Genomic DNA, 24,222 nt, shown 5'->3' with positions numbered 1-24,222 from the left:
TTTCTTTGATTTTTTTTTTTAACTTGTAGCAAGTAGAAATTAACAAATCACAGCTCAACTTGGCAATGGCAGATCATGATATCCCACCAGATGCAGTACGGGACAAGAAATTATGCAGACTACCCCCATTAGATACCAGTACCCTCGTGGGGGTCTTTGTGGAGTATATCATCTCTCCTAGTCAATTCTACATCCGAATCTATAGCAGGGATTCATCAGAGTTACTTGAAGACATGATGATTGAAATGCGGTAGGAATCTGTTGTTTTCAGTGTATTTTTAATGTATCTCATTCTAAGTCAGTTCTCAAACATTTTGGTTCAGGGCTCTTAAAAATTGAGGACCCAAGAGAGATTTTGTTTATCAGTATTTATCATATAGAAATTAAAACTGTAAAAAGTTTAAGATATTGTTTAAAAATAATGATAAATTCATTTGAATATAAATAACATTTTATGAAAAATAGCTTTTGTGAAAATTGGAAGAGTGCACTGTTTTACATTTTTGGCAGATCTTTTTAATATCTGGATTACTAGAAGAAAGTTGGATTTCAATATCTGCTTCTGTCTTTAATTTCTTGAAATACATTGTTTTGGTGGAAGTGCATGAAAACATCTAACCTCACACGGATACGTAGTTGGGAAAAGCAGTATTTTAATAGCCTTTTCAGAAAATTGTGCATACTCTTTGATAGTATACTGAAACTTGACAAGTGGTAGTTTCTTGAAGTTAGTTGCAAAACATCATGCATTGGGCTTTTGGAAAATACTGGTTCACTGAGTTATGTAGATCTTCCAAATGCTGACATGTTTCATCACACAATATATTTTTAAAAAATCACATTCATTAATGTAATCACTGATCGCATCATAAAAGTATTAAGTATTAGGACGCTGTCACGTTTATGGTGGTGGATGCAGCATTTCCAAAGTCCTGATTTTCATTTGAAAGCTTTTGAATTTTATCACTGACAATAAATACTGTCAGTGTTTTCCTTGAAGTGGCAAGCTCACTTTGTTTTTGAGAAAATGTGTGTCAAGTATCCAAGTCTGAATAATCATAGTTTGTGAGTGGACCTTTCAAGCAAAAATGGTGTTCCATGCAGAGCGTCTAGGTCATCTTCCAAGTAAAAATAATGCTCCATGCACACACACACAAAAAGCAGCTGATTCAGTTAACAACTGAAATGCACAAGTGCTTTTCATTAAAACAACTTGTGAAGTATTTTACTGGCACTTCCATTTTTGTTACAGATAATATTGAAAAGATACTCAGTGGTTGAGGTTTAATAAACTTAATAATTTTTATTGCTTTATTAAGGACATTCTAAGTGAAAGTAGCCTCTTTTTTTCTGTCTTTTTTATTTTAATCTGAATGCATGGCAGTGAAAAATAAATGACTCTTAATGCAGTTGGATGCCACTGTCTTGATTTAGCAAAGGCACCTGGAATTTCACCCACCCTTGCTTTTACACTATCAGTGCAAATATTAACATAGTGAAAAGGGCAAATAACTATTTTCATAATAATACTAAAATATTAAAATAGCTTTGATCTTAGAAACTTTTTGCAAGGGTATCAGGGTCCCAGAGATTTGTGAACTAAGAGAACTACTGTTCTAGATTTTTTCTGTAGTGAAAAATGATGTCCTTTATTAGTAAACACCATGTAAAATGTTTACGTTTTCAGTCACTAGATTTATTCATGAACAGCAATGTCTGATTTTTACATTGGTGTCATATATAAGAATAATTTATTTTGTATCTCTCCAAAAGCATTCCATGTTTTTTTCTGAGTTTAACACATTATAACTCATCTCCCACCCAAGAACACCTGGCATAATGTAACGTAATAATCACTTAGTAAGTTTCTATTGGAAGAAGTTTGTTGATAAAGAGAAGGGATTTGGATAAGAAAAAGAAAATTAATTGGTGTTAATAATAAGCATTACCAAATCAGAAAAAGTGAGGATTTTTTTCTTTGCTTTTTGCCGATACATTCCTGCTCTTGATACATTAATAAAAGTGATCTTTAATGTTTTCTTCCCCTGTGGGTTTCTCTGTATTATGAAATTCCACAGGCGCTGTTATTCTAATCAGCTGGTTTCTGATCGATATGCCATGCCAGAGTATTTTATCCAACCAGGACATCTCTGTTGTGTAAAGATTTCTGAGGATAAGTGGTGGTATCGGGTCATTATCCATCAAATTCTTGGGAAGCAGGAAGTTGAAGTGTTCTACCCAGACTTTGGCAATATTGGAACTGTTCAGAAGTCTTCCCTCAGATTCCTCAAGTGAGTTCTTTTTTTTTTTTTTTATATAAATTTATTTATTTATTTATTGGCTGCATTGGGTCTTCATTGCTGCACACAGGCTTTCTCTAGTTGCTGAGCACGGGGGCTGCTCTTCATTGTGGTGTGCAGGCTCCTCATTGTAGTGGCTTCTCTTGTTGTGGAACACGGGCCCTAGGCGCATGGGCTTCAATAGTTGTGGCACATGGGCTCAGTAGTTGTGGCTCACAGGCTCTAGAGCACAGGCTCAATAGTTGTGGCACACAGGCTTAGTTGCTCCATGGCATGTGGAATCTTCCCAGAGCAGGGCTTGAACCCGTGTCCCCTGCATTGGCAGGCAGATTCTTTACTGCTGCGCCACCTAGGAAGTCCATGAGTTCTTAAACTTCATAAGGGCAACAAGTTTTGAACCGTAATGCTGAAGCTCTCTGGGGTTAGGATCTCTCTTCCTTTTCTCCTGCCTCCCTTCCTCCATCCTACCCTCCTTTCCACCCCTCTTTTGTCTTAATGCAGATTTGGCAAATGGTAGTTTAGTTTCACGGTTGTATTACAATCTTTTGTGTCTTCGTTCACATGACTGTGCATCTGAACGGACCAGGAGACTAAATTTAATGATTATTTGGGTCATGCTAAGAGTTGCATTTATATAGCATAAAGGCTGAACTGTTCCTACCTATATTTTATTTATTTATTTATTTTCACTTGTACATATCCTACATATATTTTAATTGCATGGTTTTCAAAGACTATTATGTTTCACAAGTTTATTTCTTAGATTGCTTTAAAGTGAAAGACATTAATTTAAAAATGCATGAATAAGATACTCTGAAATGGTGTGAAAAGCTTAAAACAAGAAATGGATAAGAGGTTCCATAAAATGCAGTTTTAAAATATGATTAAATATTCATATATTTGACTATCTGCTGCAGGTGCTGCTACATCAAGCTTCCAGCTCAGGCTATTCCTTGTTCTTTGGCTTGGGTGAGACCAGTAGAGGTATGTTTGCTTGTTTCCCATTTAATCAGCAAACATTTGATGAGGAGAACAATTTTAGGTTCTTAGGATACAAAAATAAATCATGGAATGAGCGCTCAAAGAAATCATAATATGCAAGATAGGTATGTAGACAAAAATAGTTGTACTGTGTCATATTTGCTAGAAAATTTTATAGTGTATGGTAGAGGTGCAAAAGGAAGAGTGCTCATCTCTGTTCAGGGGAATCAGAGAAGGCCTTGTAGTAGAGGTGGCATTTGCATAAAACTTTGAAGGAAGATTAGCACTATAACTGGACAAAGACACATATTCCAGGCAAAGGGAGAGTAGCATGAAAGATTTCAAATTTGAGAAATTTTGAGTGGTTCTGTTTGGCTCATAATAGAGGATGAGCTGGAATTGGTGCATGGCAAATGATGTCAGAAAAATAGACAGGAAACTAAGGTTGAGACCCATATCCATGTGCAGGAGTCTGGATATTGTCACTTAAATGCTGGGGAGCAACTAAAGGGTATGCATAGGGAACTGCCACAATCAGATGTATGTGTTTTAAAGAATTCTCTAGTGACATCATGTAGGAGATGATTGGAGTGGGATGGAGTAGGAGGCATTTTCATCCATATAGATACATTTGTTTATGTAGTTATAATTATTCACCTAATTTTATTTTTTTTCCCTCAGAACTCTTAATTATACATGCCATACACATTTATTACACCATATTTATCTGTTTAACCTAAATAACTTATCAGTTGCTTACATCTACATGGAGTTTTCCTTCAAAATTTTTTTATCTGAAAAACACAATGAAGAGAAAAGAAAAAGAAAAAACCTTATCTATAATTCTATCACTCAAATACATTGAATTTAGAAATTTGATGTGAGTTTCTTTCAGTTTGGTTTATTGGATGTTGAGGGGTGAGGGTTTTGTAGGGTTTTTGGGCTTATGTAAAATAGTAATCATTATTTTATATTCCATTTTTCCACTCAGCATTATAGCATAAATACATTTATATGTTATAGTTCTCAATTTTAAAAGGTTCATAGTAATCTATTAGGTAAATGTGCGTTATAGCCTGTTAACTGTCCCTTTACTGTTAGACTAATTCAGTCTGCTTCTGATTTTTGAGTATTGTAAATAATTATGCCAAGTATGGTTTTTGTGTGAGTCACTACTCAGCACTGTTTTCTAGGGTGCATTTTAGCCCCGACTAGGTTTCTTTTACTACTTCCATCAGGAAGGTCAGGGCTAAATTTGTGACCCACTCATAGCCAATGTCCATTGCTCTCATATCAGCCAGATGGCTTCTGTTTTTGGTTCTCTTTGTTATTTCCTTCCTAAACTGCTTCTGGCCTTAGAGCTTTTGCCCATACTGGTCACTGAAATAGCTTATTCAAAGAATTCTCATAGTTGGCTGCTTCTTGTCGTTCAGATTTAAGCCCAAATGTTATTTCCCCAAGAAGGACTTCCTTGACCAGCCAATTTAAAGTGCAGTCTTTCTCTTCAGTCATTCATTGTCACATTGTTTTATAACACTATCTGATATTATCTTGTTTGTTCACATACATCATTGTAAATTCCTGAGATCAGGGATTTTGTCTGTCTTATTGACCACTGTATCTCCAGTGCCTAGATGAGTGTTATGCTCAATAAATTTTTTTAACTGATGAATGTATATCACTTTATTTCTATATGTTTCTTCTTTTTTTAAAAGTTAATTAATTTTTATTTTTGGCTGCATTAGGTCTTTGTTGCTGTGTACAGGCTTTCTAGTTGTGGAGAATAGGGGCTACTCTGTTGCAGTGCGCGGGCTTCTCATTGTGGTAGCTTCTCTTATTGCAGAGCACGGGCTCTAGGCGTGAGGGCTTCCGTAGTTGTGGCGTGCAAGCTCAGTTGTTGTGGCACTTGGGCTCTAGAGCACAGGCTCAGTAGTCGTGGCACACGGGTTTAGTTCCTCTGAGGCATGTGGGATCTTCCCAGACCAGGGCTCGAATCCGTGTCCCCTGCATTGGCAGGCAGATTCTTAACCACTGCACCGCCAGGGAAGTCCCTCTATATCTTTCTTCTGATTTCAAAAATAGTTAATGCGTTTGGTAATGGTAGAGTAGCGTTAGAGTGGCACGGTGGGACTAATATTCTCATGCACAAAATCCAAAGCAGGCAGAAAAGCAGAAGTCTACCCTTGGAAGTCAAACCGCAGTGGATAAGATCAGGAATTTTTCCAGCTTCTTTCCTGAGGTCACTCCCTAATCTACAGCCTTGCCGGCTTAAAGAGAGGACATTGGGGCTAGCAGAACACCTAGAAATTAGGGGGTAGTAGTTGAAGGGAGGGAGCCATAGAATGGGTGCATTCCAAAATCAGTGTATGGATACAGTTTGTCCAGATTCTTAGATGACAAACTTTGCAAGCAGTGGAGAGAACCCAGTGGCCCTAGTGAAAAGTCACTGGCTTACCTATCTTTTTCTCACCTTGTATGCCTGATTTTGAAGTGTTTTAATCATTCCACTATTGCCGAAGTCCAGCTCCGGCGGGTCCAGGAGTACCCAAGGGATGAGTGGCGTCGGCGCAAGGAAGAGACGGGGAGGCCTGTGTCAGCTATGCAGGATCTCTCCATTTATTGTCAGAGCTTTGTGTGTTTATATAGTGAACATATCTCAGAAAAAATCTTTTATGGCAGAGCATATTGCCCCTCAGCATCTACCAGTTTCTTTCTTTCATCTGGTTTGGCTTGCAAACCCTGTAACTCTGAGATAAGCATATGTAAATAACTTCTTAATCTTATATCTAAGCAAACGATAGCCCTTAGCACCCATACCTATGCCTAATGTCTACGTCTATACTTATGCCTGCAGCAATCATAAGCATTACAAAAAGAGCCACCCCTCCCTTTTCTCCAGCATTTAGTAGCCTGAGGTGCCCGCCTTCTCCAGGAAGGGGTGGTGGGAGGGGACTTGGTGGGGCAGACACGGAGAAAGAATGTGTCAAACCCTGGTTCTTTCCTGGGGACATAGAAACAGGGAGGGGAAGTGGGTGGTAAGCACAGTATCACAAAGAAACAAAGAGCAGAATGTACAATGGGTGGAGATGGTCTGGGGCCTGTCCTTGTGGAGCTGGTCGCCTTGCGATCCTCCTGCTCCGAAATGCCCTTCCAAGGAGTTCTCGCCTTGCGGTCCTCCTTGGAGCCTGGTGACCTTGTCACAGCATTGGCTTGTCCAGACGGCTCCCGACACACTATGTTATTTCAGTGATTACTCTAGGAAGTACAACATATGTGTGCAGCAATGCAAGGACATTAGAACACTAACTTCTTTAACGTCCATTTCTGATTTATTTTTGTTTTGTAATTAATATTATTGTTTTTAACCCCTCAGGAGCATAAAAGCGACTGCATAAAATAACGTCCACTTAGATTTAGTTACCTATTTCTCAGTTTCTTAGCTCTTTAGTTTTGCTACTCAAACCCTCTGGAAACATTTTCTTTCTGTTTGAACTGTATCATTTAGGATTTCATTTTGTGAGGGTTTGTTGATAGCAGACTTAGTTATGTTCACCTGAAAATATCATTTCGCAGTTATTCTTGAAGGATACATTCAGTAGGTATAGTCTAGGTTGGCAGTTACTATTTTCAGCACATGGAAGGTATTGTTACACTGGCTTCTTTTCCCTTATCATATTTAAGTCAGCTGTCCATCTAATGGATGTTCATCTAAAGGCAATATCCCTTTTGTCTGTAGCTGTTTTTAAGATTTTGTGTTTGTTACTTGTGTTCTTCAGCTTTTTTAAAAAGCAGAGTAGATTTTTATTTTATAGATATTTGCTATCTGTATGGAAGAAAAATCTCTCAATAATCTAGGATGTCTTTTCAAAGAATACTGTGCTTTTAACCATTTCAGGATGGTATTAACTATTTTGCTAATGAAATTGAAACTTGTAAATTTACTCTTCAGGAAACAACTATTTATTATTGAGGTAACATTGATTTGTAACATTATGTAAGTTTCATGTGTTGAACATTATATTTCTACTTCTGGATACCCTACCATGTGCTCACTACCAAAAATTTATTTTCCATCTGTAACCATACAGTTGACTTGACCCCCTTTACCCATTTTGCCCTCCCCATTTCCCCATCCCCTCTGGTAATCACTACTCTGTTCTCTATATATACTGTATGTTTTTGTTTGATTTGGTTTGTTCATTATTTTATTTTTGTTTGTTTATTAGTTTTTTAAATATTCCACAAGAGTGAAATCACGTGGTAGTTCTCTTTCTCCATCTGACTTATTTTACTTAGTGTAAACTGCTCAAGTTTCATCTATGTTGTTGCAAATGGAAAGACATCATCTTTTTTTTTAAAGCTGAGCAGTATTCCCCTTATATATATATACACTACATCCTCTTTATCCATTCGTCTGTTGATGGGCACTTCAATTCTTTCCATATCTTGGCAATTGTAAATAATGCCAAAGATCATGGGGCTGCAGATATCTTTGCAGATTAGTGTTTTCATATTCTTTGAATAAATACCCAGAAGTGGGATAGCTGGATCATATGATAGTTCTAATCTTAATTTTTTGAGGACTCTCCATACTGTCTTCCATAGTGGCTCTACCAGTTTATGGTCCCCTAACAGTGTATATGGGGGTTCTCTTTTCTCTACATCCTTGCTGACACTTATTTCTTGCCTTTTTGATGATAGCCATTCTGACAGGTGTGAGGTGCTATCTTATTGTGGTTTTGTTTTGCATTTCCATAATAATTAGTGACGTTGAGCATCTTTTCATGTACCTGTTGGCCATATGTATGTCTTCTTTGGAAAAATGTCTGTTCTGTTTCTCTGCCCATTTTTAAATTGGGTTGTTTGTTTTTATTGTTTTGAGTTGTATGAGTTCTTTATATATTTTGGACATTAACCCCTTACCAGATACATCATTTGCAAATATCTTCTCCCATTTGGTAGACAGTGTTTTTCTTTTATTAATGGTTTCCTCTGCTGTGCAAAAGCTTTTTAGTTTGATGTGGTCCAGTTTTTTTATATTTGCTTTTGTTTCCGTTACCTGAGGAGACATATCTAGAGAGATACTGCTAAGACCGATGTCAAAGAGCATACTGCCTATGTTTTCTTCTAGTAGTTTTATGGTTTCAGGTCTTACATTTAAGTCTTTAGTCCATTTAACCTTTGTGTATGGTGTGAGAGAGTGGTCTAGTTACATTTCTTTTTGCATGTGGCTGTCCAGTTTTCCCAGCACCATGTAATAAAGAGACATCCTTTCTCCATTATGTGTTCTTTCCTCCTTTGTGGTAAATTAATTGTCCATAAGTGTGTAGCTAGCTTGCTGGGCTCTCTATTCTGTTCCATTGATCTATGTACCTGTTTTTATGCCCATACTATGGTGTTTTGATTACTATAATTTTGTAGTGTAGTTTGAAGTCAGAGAGTGTGATACCTCCCTCTAGGTTTGTTCTTTTTTCTCAAGATTGCTTTGGCTATTCAGGGTCTTTTGAGGTTCCATACAAATTTTAAAATTTTTTTGTTCTATTTCTATGAGAAATGTCCTTGGGATTTTGATAGGGCTTGCATTGAATCTGTAGATTGCTTTAGGTAATAAGGATATTTTGACAGTGTTAATTCTTCCAGTCCATGAGCATGGAATATCTTTCAGTTTCTTTGAGTTGTCTTTAATTTCTTTCAACAATGTCTTATAGTTTTCAATATACAGGTCTTGCACCTCTTTGGTTAAATTTATTCCTAGATGTTTTATTCTTTTTCGTTGCAGTTGCAAATGGGATTGTTTTCTTAATTTCTCTTTCTGCTAGGTCATTGTTAGCATATAGAAATGCAACAGATTTTTGTATATTGATTTTGTATCCTGTTACTTTATTCATTTATTATTTCTGAGAGTTTTTTGATGAAGTCTTCAGGGTTTTCTATATATAAAATCATGTCATCTGCAAATAGTGACAGTTTTACTTCTTCCTTTCCAATTTGGATGCCTTTTATTTCTTTTTCTTGCCTGATTGCTCTGACCAGGACTTCCGTACTGTGTTGAATCCTTGTCTTGTTCCTGATCTTAGGTGGATAGCTTTCAGTTTTTCTCCTTTGAGTATGATGTTAGCTGTGGGTTTGTAATATGTGGCCCTTACTATGTTGAGGATATGTCCCTTCTGTGCCCTCTTTATTGAGAGTTTTTATCGTAAATGGGCATCAAATGCCTTTTCTGCATCCAGTGAGATGATCATGTGGCTTTTATCCTTCATTTTGTTAATGTGGTGTATCATGTCGATTGATTTGTGAATATCAAACCATTCTTGTGTGGAATAAATCCCACTTGATTGTGGCATATGATCTTTTTGATATTGTTGAATTCAATTTGCTAATATTTTGTTGAGGATTTTACATATATTTCATTAGAGATAGTGGCCTGTAAGTTTCTTTTTGTGTGTTGTCTTTATCTGCTTTTGGTATCAGGGTGATGTTGGCCTCTTAAAGTGAGTTAGGAAATGTTCCCTTCTCTTCAGTTTTATGGAATAATTTGAAAAGGATAAGTGTTAAATCTTTAAATGTTTGGCAGAGTTCACCTGTGAAGCTGTTTTGGTCCTGGAACATACGTTTTTTGGGAGCTTTTGATTACTGTTTTAATCTCTGTGCTAGTGATCAGTCTATTCAGATTTTCTGTTTCTTCCTGATTCAGTGTTGGAAGTTGTTCATTTCTTCTAGGTTGTCTAATTTGTTGGTATATGGCTGTTCATAATATTCTTTTATAATCTTGTATTTCTGTGGTATCTGTTGTTATTTCTGCTTTTTTGTTTCTGATTTTATTTATCAGGACCTTCTCTTTTCTTAGCAAGTCTAGCTAACAGTTTGTCAAATTTTGTTCAGGTTTTTGAAGAACCAGCTCTTAGTTTATTGATCTTTTCTACTGTCCTTTTCATCTCTGTTTTATGTAGTTCTGCTCTGATCTTTATTATTTCCTTCATACTAGTAACTTTGCTGTTTGTTTTTCTTTTTCTAGTGTCTTTAGGTGTAAGATTAGATTGTTTATTTGAAATTTTTCTTGTTTCTTAAGAGTAGATCTATATTGCTGTAAACTTGCCTCTTTGTAATGTTTTTGCTGCATCCTATAGATTTTGGTATGTTGTATTTTCATTTGTCTTCAAGTAATTTTTATTTCTTCTTTGATTCCTTCATTGACCCAATAGTTGTTCAGTATGTTGCTTAGTTTCCATATATTTGTGACTTTTCTAGTTTTCTTCTTTTAGTTGATTTCTAGTTTCATTCCATTGAAATGATTTTGATCTTAAATTTACCGAGATGTTTTACATCCCAACATGTGGTCTGTCCTTGAGAAAGTTTCATGTGTACTTGAGAAGAATGTATATCCTGCTGCATTTGGGTGGAATGAATATTCTGTACAAATCTTTCAAATTCATCTTGTCTGTTGTTTCATCTAAGGCCAGCGTTTCCTTGTTGACTTTCTGTCTGGATGATCTATTTATTGATGTAAGTGGGGTGTTATTAAAGTCCTCTACTATTTTGTGTTGCTGTCAGTTTCTCTCTTTAGGTCTGTCAATAATTGTTTTATATATTTTGGTGCTCCTGTATTAGGGCAAATATATTAATTGCTGTTATTTCTCTTTGATGTGTTTTCCCCTTTATTTATACTGTCCATTTTTGTCTCATTCCCTTTTCTCACTTGAAGTTTATTTTGTCTGATATGAATATGGCTATATCCACTTTCTTTTGGCTGCTGTTTTCTTGGAGAATCGTCTTTTATCCCTTCACTTTGAGCCTATGTTTGTATTTAGAACTGAGATGAGTCTCCTAGAGGGAACATATAGTTGGGTCTTGCTTTTTAATCCATCCAGTCACTCTGTGTCTTTGGATTGGTGAATTTAGTCTATTTACATTTAGGGCGATTATTGATAGATGAGTATTGCCTTTTTAGCTTTTGTTTTCTGGTTGCTTTAAAACTCCGTTGTTTCTTTTTCCTTGTGTTTTTTTTTCTGTCTGCCATTTTGGTTTTGTGGTTTGCTAGGATATATTTTTTAGTTTCCTCTTCTGCTGTTTTTTTGTGTCTCTGTTCTATTTTTACGTTCTGTGTTTACCCCGAGGTTTGCATAAAACACCTCAGTTAAAATAGTCCTTTTTCTGCTGATAGCATCTTGTATTCATTTACCTATACGAGATCTGTCCTTTTCCTCTTCCCCTTTTATGTCTTTGTTGTCTTAAGTTGTCCCTTTTTATGTTGTGAGTTATCAAACTAAGATAGCTATATTTATTTTTCTGCTTTATTTTTTCTCCCTTTAGATTTTGTACTATTTATTAATAAACTGTTTAAAAATCTGTTCTGACAGAGAGATGCAATTTTCCGGTTCTGTCTTTTTATTACTTTGCTCAAAGTTTTATGTATTTTTGCCATTTTTTTTTTTTTTCTGGTTGAAGAGCTCCTTTCAGCATGTTTTGTAAGGCAGGGCTAGTGTTGATGAACTCCTTCACCTTTTGTTTGCCTGGGAAAATCTTTGTTTCTCCTTCATATTTGAATAATAACTTTGCTGAAATAGAGTATTCTTGGCTGACAGTTTTTATCTTTTAGTATTTTGAGAATGTCATTCCACTCCTTCCTGGCCTGTAGGGTTTCTGCTGAGAATCTACTGATAGCCTAATGGGCATTCCTTTGTAAGTCACCATCCTTTTTTTCCCTGGCTGCTTTTAAAATTCTTTGTCATTCTCTTTTTTTTAAATTAATTAATTAATTAATTTATTTATATTGGCTGCCTTGGGTCTTTGTTGCTGCACGCAGGCTTTCTCTAGTTGCAGTGAGCAGGGACTGCTCTTCGTTGCGGCACGTGGGCTTCTGTTGTTGCGGAGCACGAGCTCTAGGCACGTGGGCTTCAGTAGTTGTGGCCCGAGGGCTCAATAGTTGTGGCTCATGGGCTCTAGGGGGCAGGCTCAGTAGTTATGGCAGGTGGGCTTAGTTGTTCCAAGTCATATGGGATCTTCCCAAACCAGGGCTTGAACCCATGTCCCCTGCATTGGCAGGTGGATTCATAACCACTATGCCACGAGGGAAGTCCTGTCATTGACTTTTGACAATTTTAATATTATGTCTTGGAGGAGGCCTTTTTGCATAGAAGTAATTAGATATTCTCTTAGCTTCAAGGGCTTATATATCCAGTTTCTTCCCCAGGTTTGTATTATTTCTTTAACCTCTCTGCTGTCTTCTCCTTCTGGGATACCTATTATCCTAATGTTGCCTGTTCTTAAAAGAGTTGGATAGCTCTTGTAGGATTTCCTCATTTTAAAATATCTTCTCTTTCTTCTTCTACTTGTATCATTTCTAAATTTCTGTCTTCAAGCTCGCTAATTCTCTTTCATATGGTCTGCTCTAGTCCCAATGCTTTCTAATGCATCCTTCATCTCATTTATTGAGTTCTTCAGCTCCAGAATTTGTTTGGTTCTTTTTTTAGAGTTTCAGCCTCTTTGGTAAAGTATTCCCTCTGTTCATTAATTTTATTGCTGACCTCATTAAACTGCCTTTCTGAGTTTTCTTTTAGCTCGTTGAATTTCTTCACAACAGCTATTTTGAATTCTCTGTCATTTAAATTAGAATATTCCTTGACTTTGTTTGGTTTCTGGAGAATTGTCATTGTCTTTTTGTGGTGTAGTGTTGGGTGGCTCTTCATGTTGTTTGCTGAAGTGTTCCTGAGCCAGTGCGTTTAGTATTAAATGACAGGGTAGGAGTTAGATTTCCTCTGGTAGGTGGCACCATTATATAAGTTTTCAGTTTCTCTTACCTGAGCTGTCTCTTGGTTATATCTGAGTTAGCACTTTTCAGCCTCTGTCTTCTCTGTAAGAGGTGTGGCTCCATGCCTTCCTTGTCACTTTTTGCACCACCAGGATCGTTGCTGCCTTGCTCCAGCCAGAGCAAGCTGTCGTCACCAAGGTGGTAGGCTCTTTCCTTGTGTCCAGGATCCCCTGAGACACAGGATCTGCTGTAGGGGAAGGAGGATGGGAGGAGGGGTCATGGGTGCCTCAGATGCTGGAGGGACAGGGTCTTAGGCCCCACTACTGCTGCTGCCCAGTTACCTGTGGCCATGGGTGCCAGGAGTGGTCAGGTGGCCTCAGTTGTGTACACCACCTTCCCTGCTGCTACTGGATTCTCTGAAACTGTGAGCTCTGCTGTTGGAGGGCCAGGATTGCAGGCACAGACTCTGCAGTTCCCTTGCCTCCTCTGTGCATTCCAGTACACCCAGCTGTGGATGTGCAGATGTGTGGAATTCTACAGGGCCCTGTTGTGTTGGGCAGAGGCACCTTTGTTGTGGATATTTCCCTGGATGTAGATCAAAGGGAAGACATACAGGTAGTTTTTCCACTCTACCATGTTTCTGAAGTCTGAAAACCATGTTCTTCAGTTTTAGTATGTTTATGTGTGGATTTGTTCTTATTTATCCTACTTTGTGGTTCATTGGACTTTTTATCTGTGCATTGTTACTTTTCATTTAAATCTGGCTAATTCCCAGCCATTATCTCTTCAGTTATTGTCTTTTCCCCGTATTGATATTTATATTCCCTCTCCCTGTTTCTACCTCTCCTTTTCTAGAACCATAATTAAAAGTATGTTAAACCTTCTCAATTTTCCTTCTGTATCTTTTAACTTCTCTTCTGTATTTTACATATTTCTGTCTTCTGTGTTGCATTCTGGGTAATGTTTCCCAATCATCTTCCACTTTACTGATTTACTGTTTAATTCTACCTAACCTGCTATTGAATAAACCTATTAGGTTTTTAATTTTGGTTATTATATTACTACTTTCTAAAAGTTCTCTTGGTTCTTTAATTCTGCTGGATCAGTTTTTAGTAGATTGCAGGTCTGCAGACTCTTTCAAATTAATTTTGGTCTTTTGTTTTTATTTTAAGCAGAGCATGTTAGTTGTATTATAATTTATCTGGAAATTCAAATATCTAAAGTTTTGAGGTTTTGTATTAGTTATGTTGTTTTTCTCTGTTCTTCCTTGTGATTCATTGTCTCTTTACATGCTTTTTATCTTTGTTTATGTACTGCTCATTGACTTTTAAAAATTTTTGTAAAAATGGTTGAATAGAGATTGAGATTGCCTACCTCCAGAGAGATTTACATTCACTTCTGCCAGGTGCCTAGCAGTATGACCAGTCTGGAATCATATTAATTTAAATGCACAACCTAAGGATTTGTGTACCGCCCAGGTGATGTGAAAATTGAGCTGCAAATGCATGTGAAGGCTAGTTTATTTCTTTTCCCCCTTCTCCTGAACATGTACCCCTGGGGACTCAGCTTAATAAAGGAAAGTTCTCCTCTCCACTTCCTACCATGAGTGGATACTGGCTTTGATTTCTGTCCTCTTTGACCGGTGAGATCTTTGAAACCAAAGTTCAGATTTGCCTGAATTAGCACATACCCTTAAGGCAAAAATAGTTCCCATTTTCTCTTTAATTTTGGCGTGATAACTTGTTTCTCTCTTGTCAGTTCTTTGATGGTTTTTGAACATATTTAAAAAATATTTTATCTAAAATTTTTAGTTTCTGTGGGAGGGTTGGTCCAAGAATCTAACTCAACTATTTCCAAACATAAAAGTTTTTCGTCACATTAAAATAAATTTTTTCTCATAATCCCATTTTCATCATTTTTCCTTTATTCTGACTTTTCTCATCCCCAAATCATAAATATCCTCAAATGTGTTATTCTAGTATTTTCACAGTTTGATTTTCCCACTAAAATCTCTAGTTCATTAGGAATTTGTTTTTGTATATGGTTTTTATAATTCATGTTTGAATTTGTCTTCTGAATCTCATATCTTGATTGTATTTCAGGAACACTGGACATCCAGAGCTATTTTGCAGTTCCAGAAGTTGTGTGGTTTGAAGCCATTAGTGGGGGTAGTGGATGAATATGTAGATGGAATCCTTAACATTTTTTTGTGTGACACATCCTCAAGTGAAGACATCTACTTCCATCACGTCTTGAGAACAGAGGGCCATGCTATTGTATGCCGAGAAAACCTCCCTTCTAAGGTGGAACAGTCTGGATGTATTTTGTAATGTATTTTATTTAATCTCGGCACTTCAAGGTATAAGAGAATTTAATACAGAAGGTTATTTGATTTATTCGTTAATCTCAGAGACATCTGTGAGATTCCTGCCTTCTTAATGTAGAGCACTTTCTTAATTTTCACATGACCACAAAAAACTACATTTGGCTTATTATCCTTTAGAATGTATATACTTTTATTTTAAATAATTGATTGAGGATTCTGTCTTACCCCCAATTATTTAATTCTCTGAAGTTTTCTTAGCAAAGAGAAACACTCTCTTATTTTGTAATTATCGATAGCAATGTCTAACATTACCGTTATTATTGATGTTGGTAATTTTTGTGGCTAGCAAAAACTATCAACATGGAAAAAATCTATTAAATATTAGAAGATAATACGTTTCCATAGCATTTGAAAATTATGAAGTGCTAACTTTTTTACTTTTTCTCTGAGAAACTAAACTCTTCCTTCTTTCTTTAATCCTAGGGTTTCAGAGACCTCAACCCTTTAGCTTTATACACTAAATCCAGTGCAGGGCCAGAGGACATTGTCCTGACAGAACTGGGTTATCCTTCCCAGCAGCCCTATTTTAATGAAGATCTAGAGGTAAGACCACAGTCAAAAGAGAGTGAATTATATACCCTGGTAAGAGGTTTTTGAAAATATTATTATGTTCTTTTTTTTATTGTTAATATTTAATGAGTACTTACTGTGTGCCAAACACTATAAAAGACACTTTAAATATATTATTTAATACTCATAAAATCCCTGTGATGTAGTGACTAAAATTAACCTTATTTTACTGATGAGGAAACTGAGGCATTCCAAACCTAGGAAAGCTTGGAAACTATGTAGTAATCTTAACAGTTACCTTGTCTCTCATCATTTGCTGGTCTAAACCTTTACTTCAGCAATGCTTTTCCTGCATGATTTCTCTCATACACTGAATTCTGCTACTGCCTTGGTGCAGTTGTTACCTAACCTACACTGACCCCAGTGCTCTTCTTCCCTCTACACTCGTTAGTTTCTTCTTTTTCTTCTTTTTTTTAAAGCTCTTTATTGGAATATAATTGCTTTACACTGTTGTGCCAGTTTTTGAGGTACACCAAAGTGAATCAGCTGTATTTATACATATATCCCCATATGCCCTCCCTCCTGAGACTCCCTCCCACCCTCCCTGTCCTGGCCCTCTAAGGCATCCCCCATCATCGAGTTGATCTCCCTTTGTTATGCAGCAACTTCCCACTAGCAATCTGTTTTACAATTGGTAGTGTATATATGTCAATGTTACTCTCTCACTTCATCCCAGCTTCCCCTTTGCCCCCCCCCGCCCCCGCCATATCCTTAAGTCCATTCTTTACATCTGCATCTTTATTCTTGCCCTGTCACTGTGTTCATCAGTACCAATTTTTTAGATCCCATATATATGAGTTAGCATACAATACTTGTTTTTCTCTTTCTGGCTTACTTCACTCTGTATGACAGTCTCTAGGTCTGTCCACCTCATTACAAATAACTCAGTTTCATCCCTTTTTATGGCTGAGTAGTATTCCATTGTATGTATCTTCTTTATCCATTCATCTGTTGATGGGCATTTAGGTTGCTTCCATGTCCTGGCTATTGTAAATAGTGCTGCAATGAACATTATGGTACGTGTTTCTTTTGGGATTCTGGTTTTCTCAGGGTATATGCCCAGGAGTGGGATTGCTGGGTCATATGGTAGTTCTATTTTTAGTTTTTTAAGGAACCTCCAAACTGTTTTCCATAGTGGCTGTACCAACTTACATTCCTACGAACAGTGCAGGAGGGTTCCCTTTTCTTCACACCCTCTCCGACATTTATTGTTTCTAGATTTTTTGATAATGGTCATTCTGACCGGTGTGAGGTGATACTTCATTGTGGCTTTGACTTGCATTTCTCTAATGATTAGTGATGTTGAGCATCTTTTCATGTGTTTGTTAGTGATCTACATGTCTTCAGATTCTTCTTGAAGTGTTCTCATTTCTTACTTTCTCTGTAAACCTTGTGGCAACTCCTACCCACAGTGATAACAATAATATTATTATTATGTATTATTCCATCCCACAGTACCAATAGTAAAAAAATAATAACTTACACTTACTGAACTCTCACTGTGTGGTAGGGATTGTTCTAAGTACTTACATATACTAGTTAATTTAATCGTCACAATGTTGTGTTAGTTTCAGGTGTACAGCACCTTTACCAGGTTGGTGCTCTAAGATCCCCATTTTAGATATAAGTAAAGTGAAGCACATTAGTAAGTAATAAGTTAAATGATTTTCAACAGATGAGCAAATAAATAGACGTGTCCTCTGAGTCTCATATTCCTCACTGCAACAAGTACTAGGCTAAGAATATAGGTTGGGTTCAGTTTGAGAACCAAAATTTTATTTTTTTGGACATAGCAAAACTTTTTTCTTTGAATAAAATATGAAAATATTATTTTGTGTAAGTATGTTTTATATATCTGACTTTTTAAATTATAGGGATGATGTTATTTTTTTAGTGGACTTTTACCCTTAGAGAGGATAAAAAGGAAAGGCTACTTTGCTGTACATCTGAAACTAATCTAACCCAACATTGTAAATCAACTATATTTCAATATAAAATTTTTTTTAAAAAGGCCATTTGACTACTGAGAGATTAACCTACTCTGAAAGATATGTATGAATGTTTACTGCTGCATGTTTAAAACAATGTCAACATTTTAGATTTCATTTTAGTTTAAAATTAGTTAAAATTAATTGGGCTTGTTTGGCCTGTAAAACTTTCTGCAACCTGAATTTTTGTTAGTTGTTATTAGTTGATTAGAAGTCATATTTCCTGATTCTTAAATAGTGAATTGAATTCAACCTTAAAAGTTTTTAGAATATCTTATCATCACTGTGTTGATGTCTTTAAATAATCATAGTTCAGTCCTGAAAATGAAATAAGGCCATCTTTTCTGCAAAAGGGATAAGGCCCAAAGCTCCTCTATCCTACCCCAGCCTATATTTTAACATATCAAGACTCCCATATGTTACAGACACAGATATACACACATACACCTACATCTATACACCTAGTTCCCTCTAATTCCTACTCTTCTTTTAGGCATCCTAACAGTTTGTGTTGTCTCCTTTATTTCATCATCTCAGACATCCTCCTTCCCCAGTGATATTTTGGTCATATCTCTGTGTTGGCTTTACACTGAATGTTGTGCTGTAATTATCTGATTGTGTGTCTTCATGCTGTATTTTGAGTTCCTTTAGAGCTGGGACCTATTGCATTCATCTTTATATCCACAGAACTACCCTGTACACATTACATAATATGTACTCTATAAATGATTTTTGGCCTGAACTAGCTTATCAGGATGGGAAGACCTAAGGTCATGCATAAAGTTAGAACATAATGTAGCATATGCATGAACCATAGCAAAAAATTCCCCTCAGAATTTATAGGCAAGTAGATTTTTGAAATAGCATTAGTATAGGAAATAAAATAATTTCTCTTTCATATCTACCAGCAAGATGTTAATGATGGAAAGACTTTCAGTCATCTTAAATCCGTTACCTCAAAGGAGCCATTAAAGGATTCTGAGTTCAGTTCTTTGAAAACACAAGATAAGAACTGTGAAGAAGATCCAAAGTGGTCCATCTCGGAGCTAAAGGATCTGAAGGAAGAAAATGAGGTACGAGAAGGGAAGGTAGTTTTTTTTAAATGTAATTAATGTAATATAATTAATTCATAAATGAAGGGTACTGGAATAAAATAGCTCTTTAAACCCTACAGCTTTCAGTGCCATCAGAGTATCTCCCACAGACGAGTTACAAGTACTTCATGGGCCACCAAGACAAAAGTTGCAGCAGTATAGCCTTGATCACAAAAAAAGAGAAGCCATTATCTGACTTTGATGTGTTAGTTATGATCCCATAGCTCTGGACAGTCTTCAAGAATTATGCAGTGTTTGGAGAAACAGTATTAGGGAAACCCATCAGGAAAGATGTTGACAACTTTTTTGAAGCAAATATTTTATTTTTATTTTAATCAAATGTTTATGTAGTCACAGCCTAAAAAACCCAAACATTTATGTACATACAGCTTAGAGTTCCCCATAACCCATTTCCCTACATTTCCTGTTTCACAGAGCAACCATTTTCATCTCTTTTAGCTGCTTTTTTTTGGAATTTACCTCTGTTTCTTTCATTAAATAGCATGCTTGTATTATTTCCTGATTTTTCAGTTTTAAGTATGTATGGCCGTTTTCCCCCACCACAGACAAAATTATCCTTCTTTTCCCCCCACCATCATCTTACTAATATAGTTATATCAAACTTTCTATTAGGTCACCATTCGATATTTTATTTTTATGACTGTAAATGCTATTTACAGCCAAATAATATGTTATGGCAAGTTTTCCTTTCCTGGATAACTTTTATTTTCTGTGGTGTTAATACTTCTTTCTTTTTAAATCAACATACAGTAAACAATTGACTTTGTATTCAGAGTACTGTCCTATCAATTTTAATACATGTATAGGATTTATGTAACCACCCCCACAATCAGAATGCAGAACAGTTCCATCATCTGAAAAAACTCCCGGGTGCTACCCCTTTATAATCATATCTCCCCAAATCCCTAACCCCCTAGCAAGCATTTATGTTTTCTGTCACCATAGTTTTACCTTTTCAGAACTATCATATAAGTGGAATCATACTGTATTTAACTTCCCTATAGGGGCTTCTTTGATTCAGCATAGTACCTTCATCCAAATTGTTGCATGTGTTAGTAGTTCATTTCTTTCGATGATAAATAGTATTTTATTGTATGGATGTACCACAGGTTGTATATCCGTTCATACGTTGAAGGACATTTTGGTTATTTCAGGTTTTGGTAATTATGAATAGAGCTTCTATAAATATTTCTGTACAAGTTTTTTTTTATAAGTGTAATCAGGAGTAGGATTGCTGGTTTATGTGGTCAATGTATGTTGAACTGTTTTCCAGACTGGCTATGTCATTTTGCATTCCCACCAGCAATGTATGGAGTTCCAGCTGCTCCATATCTTATCAGCACTTGATATTGTCAGTGATTTTTATTTTTAGCCATTCTCATAGGTGTGTAGTAATATCACAGTGTGGTTTTACTCTGCATTTTCCTAATGACTATGATGTTGACCATCTTATCATGTTTTCTTTGTCCTCCACATGTGTTTCTTGGTGAAATGCCTATTAAAGTCTTTTGCCCATTTTTCTTTTACATTTTAAAAAATATTTATTTATTTATTTGGTTGCACCAGGTCTTTAGTTGTGGCATGTGGGCTCCTTAGTTGCAGCTCGCAGGCTTCTTAGTTGTGGCTTGCCAGCTCCTTAGTTGCAGCACGTGGGCTCTTTAGTTGTGTCATGTAAACTCTTAGTTGCAGCATGCATGTGGGATCTAGTTCCCTGACCAGGAATTGAACCCGGGCCCCCTGTATTGGGAGCACGGAGTCTTAAGCAGTGCACCACCAGGGAAGTTCCTCTTGCCCACTTTTTGATTGGGTTGTTTGTTTTCTTACTGTTGGGTTTTGAGAAATCTTTATATGTTCTAGATAGCCCTTTGTCAGATTTATGATTTTCAAATATTTTCTCCCACTTGTAGCTTCGTTCTCTTAATGGTGTCTTTCATATAGGAAAAGTTTTTAATTTTGAGAAAGTTCAATTTATCAGTTTTTTTTTCTTTAATGTACAGTGTTTTCAGTGTCAAGACATCTTGACTTAATTTTAGTATAAGGTGTGAGATTTAGGTTAAGTTTCATTTTATTGCATATGAATGTCCAATTGTTCTAGTGCTATTTGTTGCGAAGATTATGCTTTCTCCATTGAATTGCCTTTGTAGACCTTCCAAAAATCAAATGTCCATATTTATGTGAGACTATTCCTAGACTTTATTTTGCTCCATTGCTCTGTCTGTTCCTTTACTAGTAGCATACTGTCTTAGTTACTGTAGATTTATACCTCTTAAATTAGGTGGTATGATTCCTCCTACTTTATTCTTTTTCAGAATTGTTTTTAATATTATAGTTCCTTTCCCTTTCCATTTAAATTTAGAATCAACTTATATATGGGATTTTTATTGGAATTGCATTGAATCTGTAGATAAATTTGAGGAGAATTAACATCTTTAATCTGTGAGCACAGTATATATATTTATTTAGGTTTTCTTTTATCCCTTCATCAGAGTGTTATAATTTTTAGTATACAGAACATATTTTGTTATCTTTAGGTATTTAAAGCTAACCAAGGAAAAGCTAACTTAGATAATATCTAATTATTTAATTTATTTTGGGACCAATTATAAATAATATCTTTTTACTTCAGTTGCTGTATTTTCATTGTTAGTATGTAGAAATTGATTTTTGTGTTTTGACTTTGTATGGTGTGAACTAGCTAAACTCAATTTATTAGTTCTAGGAGGTGTTTTGTAGATTCCTTTGGGATTTTCCACATAGATAATAGTGTTGTCTGCTAATTGGGACAATTTTATTTTTTCCTTTCCAATCTGTGTGTCTTTATCTTCTTCCTGCCTTATTATTGCACTGGCTAGGATTTCAGATATGATGTTGAACAGGAGTTGTGGGAGAGGACATCTTTGTTATCCTGCTGAAAAGTTTTATGCATGCATGGATGTGAATTTTGTTAAATGATATTTATGCGTATATTGATATCATGTTTTCTCCTTTATTCTATTAAAATGGTGTATTACATTAATTGATTTTAAAATATTGAATTAAACTCACTTTCCTGGCATAAACCCCACTTGTCATGGTGTATTATTCTTTTTACACACCATGGATTCCATTTGCTAATATTTTGTTGAATATTTTTATGTTGGTTTCCATGAAGGATATTGGTCTGTAGTTTTCTTGTACTGTCTTTGCCAGGTTTTAGTACCAGGGAAATGTTGGACTCATAAAATGAGTCTCGAGGTGATTCTTTCTTTTCTGTTTGCTGGAAAAGATAACGTCAAATTAGTATTATTTCTTTTTTATTTTTTAATTGACATTTTTTATTGTTATAACTAAAAGATTCATGTGCAGCTATAAGGAATAATACAGAGAGATCTTTACCCACTTCCCCAAATGGTCACATTTTGCAAAACTGTAGTACAGTGTCACAATCAGCATATTGACATTGATCACCAATCTACCAATCTTGTTCAGATTTCTCCAGTTTTACTTGTACTTAGTGTGTGCGTGTGTGTGTGTGTGTGTGTGTGTGTGTATTTAGCTCTATACAGTATTAACACATATAGATTCATGTATACAACAGCACAGTCAAGATACTGATAATTCTGTCATCATGAGGGTCCCTGTGTGGCCCCTTTTATACCCATACCCACCTCCCTCCCACCACCCCTCTCACCACAATCCCTAACCCCTGGAAATCACTAATTGGTTCTCCATTTATAAAATTTTATAATTTAAAAATGCTATATAAAATCATATAGTATGTAACCCTTTGAAATTGGCTATTTTCACTCAAGTGAAATAGTGAAATAGTATAGTTCAAGTCATTGCATGTATCAATAATTAGTTCCTTTTATTGTTGAGTAGTATTCCATGGCATGTATGTGTCATAGTTTGTTTCATCATTCACCCATTGAAGGACATTTGGGCTATTTCCATTTTTTGGCTATTACAGATGAAGCTGCTATGAATGTCTGTACACAAGTTGTTGTGTGAACATAAGTTCTCTGGAATAAATGTCCAGGAGTGCAATTGTTGGGTTGTATGGTAAATACAAGTTTAGTTCTTTATCAGTGATATTGGCCTGTAATTTTCTTTTTTTTGTGGTGTCTTTGGTTTTGGTATCAGGGTGATGCTGACCTCATAGAAAGAGTTCAGAAGCATTTCTTCCTCTTCAATTTTTTCAAATACTTTGAGAAGGATAGCTTTTAATTCTTCTTTAAATGTTTGGTAAAATTCACCTGTAAAGCCATCTGGACCTGGACTTTTATTTGTTGGGAGTTTTTTAAAATTACTGATTCAATTTCATTACTAGTAATAGGTCTGTTCAGATTTTCTATTTCTTCCTGAGTCAGTCTTGGAAGATTGTATGTTTCTAGGAATTTATCCATTTCCTCTTGGTTGTCCAATTTGTTGTTGTGTAATTGTTCTTAGCAGTCTTGTATGATTGTATTTCTGGGGTGTTGGTTGTAACTTCTTCTCTTTCATTTCTGATTCTGTTTATTTGGACCTACTCTTTTTCTTGATGAGTCTAGCTAAAGGTTTATCAATTTTGTTTATCTTTTCAAAGAAGCAGCTCTTAGTTCCACTGATCTTTTCTATCGTTCTTTCAGTCTCTCTTTCATTTATTTCTATTTTGATCTTTATTATCTCCTTCCTTCTAATAACTTTGGGTTTTGGTTGTTCCTCCTTTTTTCCAGTTCCTTTAGGTATAAGTTTAGATTGTTTATTTGAGATTTTTCTTGTTTCCTTGTTTTCTTGTTTGTAGCTTGTATTGTTAACAAACTTCCCTCTTAGAACTGCTTCTGCTGCATCCCATAGATTTTTTAGATCATTGTGTTTCCATTTTAATTTGTCTCCAGGTATTTTTTAAATTTCCTCTTTGATTTCTTGTGACCCATTTTTATTCAGTAGCATATTGTTTAGCCTCCACGTGTTGGTTTTTTTTGCAGCTTTTTCTTGTAGTTGATTGCTGTAATCTCATACCATTGTGGTCAGAAAAGTGCTTGATATGATTTCAGTCTTCTTAAGTTTATTGAGACTTGTTTTATGGCCTAGCATGTGATCCATCCTGGAGAATGTTCCATGTCCACATCCAAAGAATGTGATTTTGCTGCTTTTGGATGGAATGTTCTATATC

General features: G+C 35.9%; 1 protein-coding gene across 7 annotated transcripts in view; it reads left to right on the top strand.

Annotated features, from left to right (window-relative positions):
• Nucleotides 1-24,222, top strand: part of TDRD5 (tudor domain containing 5) — a 75,238-nt gene that overhangs the window by 31,793 nt on the left and 19,223 nt on the right. For 6 of the 7 annotated variants that reach the window (XM_057729770.1, XM_057729766.1, XM_057729771.1 and 3 more), the window contains 6 exons: nt 30-250; nt 2,079-2,291; nt 3,218-3,284; nt 15,132-15,332; nt 15,839-15,958; nt 18,882-19,046. In XM_057729770.1, coding sequence (XP_057585753.1) covers nt 30-250; nt 2,079-2,291; nt 3,218-3,284; nt 15,132-15,332; nt 15,839-15,958; nt 18,882-19,046 — 987 coding nt within the window. The remainder of the gene's footprint in view (nt 1-29; nt 251-2,078; nt 2,292-3,217; nt 3,285-15,131; nt 15,333-15,838; nt 15,959-18,881; nt 19,047-24,222) is intronic. The other variant, XM_057729767.1, reaches the window with a different exon arrangement.

The sequence above is a fragment of the Hippopotamus amphibius genome, chromosome 3 (genome assembly GCF_030028045.1).
Source record: "Hippopotamus amphibius kiboko isolate mHipAmp2 chromosome 3, mHipAmp2.hap2, whole genome shotgun sequence".
NCBI lineage: Eukaryota > Metazoa > Chordata > Mammalia > Artiodactyla > Hippopotamidae > Hippopotamus > Hippopotamus amphibius.
Note: the sequence above shows the minus strand (reverse complement) of the source record. Positions and strands in the feature narration are given on the sequence as shown.